This window comes from Miniopterus natalensis, chromosome 8 (assembly GCF_054644295.1).
Source record: "Miniopterus natalensis isolate mMinNat1 chromosome 8, mMinNat1.hap1, whole genome shotgun sequence".
NCBI lineage: Eukaryota > Metazoa > Chordata > Mammalia > Chiroptera > Miniopteridae > Miniopterus > Miniopterus natalensis.
The window spans coordinates 75459679-75463521 of NC_142088.1; the positions used below are offsets into that span (position 1 = coordinate 75459679).

General features: G+C 53.5%; 1 protein-coding gene across 1 annotated transcript; it reads left to right on the forward strand.

Annotated features, from left to right (window-relative positions):
* The first annotated feature begins 1001 nt into the window (after positions 1–1001).
* On the forward strand, positions 1002–3403 carry TMEM177 (transmembrane protein 177). The gene has a single exon (XM_016209801.2). It carries the CDS (start codon positions 2161–2163, stop codon positions 3094–3096), a length of 936 nt encoding a protein of 311 aa, XP_016065287.2. The 5' UTR covers positions 1002–2160; the 3' UTR covers positions 3097–3403.
* The last annotated feature ends 440 nt before the right edge of the window (positions 3404–3843 follow it).

Consider the following 3843-nt stretch of genomic DNA (forward strand, 5'->3'; position numbering starts at 1 on the left):
GAGGAACTGGGGTGCTGGGCAGAGGACGTGGTATGAGAGCCCGGAGCGCCCCGCGGCGGAGCGCGCTTCCACCCAGGAAAGCCCGCGCGCGGCCCTGGCAGTCCGGCGGGCACGGCTCCGACACAGGCGCGGCCTTGAACCGCCTCCTAACCTCGCTGAGCCGCGTGTCCCAGAGTTAAACCGAGGGACCGGCGCGGGGCCGGGACGCCGCAGGTCGCAGACCAGCCCCAAGGCGCTCCCTCGGGTCGGAACCCCCGCGCTGGCCCAGCGTGCTCTGCGCCAGGCCACGCCCCGGCCACGCCCTCGCCTGCGCGCCCTGCGCCGGCCACGCCCCCCGCGCACGTTGCGGCGACTGCGGCGGCTGCGGCGGAGCAGGTGAGCGCGCGGGGTTGGGGCTGGTGCGGACCCAGGGCCCCGAACCCCTCCCCTGGTCCCTTGCGGGTGGCGAGTTCGAGTTCAAGGTCCCGGCATCGCCTACGGGCGCGGGTGGAGCCGCGGAAAGGCCTTCTCCCAGCTTCCTGAGGGATGCCTGCCGAGCTGGAGCGCGGCCTTGGCGCTGGTGGTCCCGGGGCATCGCGGCCTCGGCCGGGCCCCTTCCTGGCCTAGCCTCAGTTTCCTCTTTGGAAAAGGGGGCCAGGTTTTGTGACTTTAGGAATTTTTTATTGAAATAAGTACCCTACGTTCTTATTTGCAGCAACTTACTTGCTAATTAAACACACACCCCCCCACACACACACACACACAAACACTTTTCACAGACAGAAAGATAGTAAGCTTCAACCAAAGTTAAATGATTGTAAATTTTTCTGAAATATTTATGGATGAAATAATGGAATGCCCAGGATGTGTTTCAAAATAAACCAGTTGGAGGGGGAATATGTATGAGTGGGAGTAGAGATGAAACAAGATTGGCCATGAGTTGATGATTGAAGCTGATGGAATATTTTGTCTACTTTTGTATATGTTTGCAATTTGGCATTAAAAGAAATTAATTCAAATCCTCACATGAGGATTTTTTTTTTTTAATGATTCTAGAAAAAGAGAAGAAGGGAGAGAGATATCCAGTGATTGCCTCCCATACGCACCTGGACGGGATCAAACCTGCAGCCTTTTGGTGTACGGGGTGACGCTCCAACTAACTGAGCCACCCAGCCAGGGCTAACATTTTTTCTGAAATGAAGTTTGGTGTGAATGCCTGACAACCTGTGTTCAAATACTGTGCCTGTATTAGTTGCTAGGGCTGCCATGACAAGTACTGGGTGGCTGAAGTTTATTTTTCTCATGATTCTGGAGGTTGGAAGTCTAAGATCAAGGTGTCAGCAGAGCTGGTTTCTCCTGAGGTTTCTCTCGTTGGCTTGTAGGTGATCATTTCCTGGCTTGCCACCTCTCATGATCTTTCCTTTTTGTGTCTGTGTCCTAATCTCCTGTTCTCATAAGGACACCATATTAGATTAGGGCCTACCCTAATGACCTCATTTTAACTTAATCACCTCTTTAGAGGCCCCATCTCTAAATAGTCACATCCTGAAGTTCTGAGGGTTAAAACTTAAGCATATGAATTTGGGTGGACACAACTCAGCCCTTAACTGCCACTTTACTAGTTTGTAATTTTGACCAATTTACTTAACCTGTGTGTGCCTCAGTTTTCACTGCTTTAAATAGGGGCAAAGTAGTAATTAGGTCATGGAGTTGTGAGCATTTAGTTGTGAGATAATAAATGTAAAGCTGTCAGAACTGTCTAGCATACAGTAGTACTCAGTAAGTTGACATATGCTCCATCTGTAAATTAGTGCTCATAGCACTTCACTGTGGAGTGAGGCAGTTGGGTACTTAGTGCTATGGGAATAAAAGTAATAATCACAGATATTATCACGGGGGTGTCCACTGCTGTGCCAGACACTAATTGTTTTATGTGTGTTCATTCATTTACTCATCACAGTTACCCCAGCAGTGGGCCATTGTCACGTGCCTGTTTCACAAATGGAGAGGCTGATGCACAGAGATGGAACTGAGATTTGAACTCAGGCTCTACCACTGTGTTGTATTGACCTAGTTAGAAAGGATGTGCCCTGGGAGGGTGGTCAGTCAGCAGGTAGACCCAGGAAACTGTTGACTGACTTCTGTTTTTCTTGGCCCAGGTTTGTAGCAATAGCAGCATTCATGGCAGGTCCCCTGTGGCGGGCCGCAGCGTTTGTGCAGAGACACAGGACAGGCCTATTGGTGGGTTCCTGTGCAGGCCTCTTTGGGGCCCAAATCTTGTACCACCTCTTCCCAAATCCCGTGGTTCGATGGCTATACCAGTACTGGCCTCAGGGCCAGCCAGCCCTGCTCTCCCCAAAGCTACAGAGACTCTTCCAAGAGGTGCTACACGACATGGGCATCCCATCAGACCATTGCTACGAGGCCTTCACTACCTTCACCTTCCATCCGGTGAGTGCTGGCTTCCCAAGACTCCCTGCTGGAGCCGTGGTGGGCATCCCTGCTAGCTTCCTGGGTGACCCAGTGACCAACACTGACCACTCTGTGGTTGTACATGGGCAAAGAGTGAACTGGAAGAGCCCAGAAGGTGCCCGGCTGAGAGATGCCCTGACCCTGTCCCATAATGCCCAGAAGTTTGCCTTGGCCAGGGAGGTGGTGTACCTGGAGAGTGGTACAGCTGCCCTGCAGGCCCTGCCAGCCCCAGCTTGCCTGGCAGGAACTTGGGCATTGAGTGTGGGTGCCAAGCATGCGCTGGGTCTCTATGGAGGCCCCATGAACTTACGGGCTGCCTTCAACCTGGTGGCGGCAGTGGCGGGCTTTGTGGCTTACGCCTTCTCCACGGACTCTCTCACTCATGCCCTGGAAGCCTGGCTGGACCGCCGCACAGCCTCCCTGTCTGCAGCCTATTCCCAGGGTGGAGTAGAGTTCTATGAGAAGGTTCTGTCTGGCAACCTGGCCCTGCGCAGTCTCTTGGGCCCGCCTGGAGAGAAGCTGTATACGCCCAGTGGGAATGTCATTCCCAAACATTGGTTCCGCATCAAACATTTACCCTACACGACCCGCCGGGACTCTGTGCTGCAGATGTGGAGGGCGACACTCAACCCAGGCCGCTCCTGAGGCCTGCATCTCACAGACATTTCCAGCTTGTGCAGGCACCATGCTGCCATTGACCCCGGGGGCTCTCTTGGTGCCTCCACACCCACAACCCAATGGCAGAAAAATCATAGGCTTTGGAATTAAACAGCCTAGATTCTACCTCAACCCACCTCTTACCCAGTGATCTTGGGCATGTCCTTTTATGAATCTGAGCCTTGGTTTTCTCCACTGTAAAATGGAGGTGATGTAAACTTCTAGCAGGATTGTGGGGTTCCCTGGTAGAAAGGGTGTGCCATAAATAAACAGATGTCCCTCCTTGGTCATTGAATACCTGTGGGCTGTGAGGGTTAGGATACGTCTCACCAACAGGCGCTTGCAGGATGTGAACATGCTTACAGCGAAGAGCCACCCCCTGGTTTGCCTGTTGGTCAGATCCCAGTTTCCTTCCACTGTGGTGGAGATTAAAAGCTATGAGAGGCCAAGATGAGAAGCTGCTGTGTGCCTCAGTGGCTGGGAAATATGAACTTGCAGTGGGGCTTTAAGGGTGGTGTGTCCAGTGCAGCTGGCGTGCTCAGAGAGGGCTGGGCAGCCAATGGAGTGTGGTGGGTCCCAGGAGAGCCTCTGGGCCTGAAGGGGAGAGGTGTTGCTACAACCTGGCAAGACCTGTGGCAAGGGAGTCTTGGCTGGAGCTCTGGCTAAAGGAAGGGGAAGGAGCAAGCCATTGCTGAACTGTGGCCCTGGGATGGAGCCGTCTCATGCAGTCCAGAA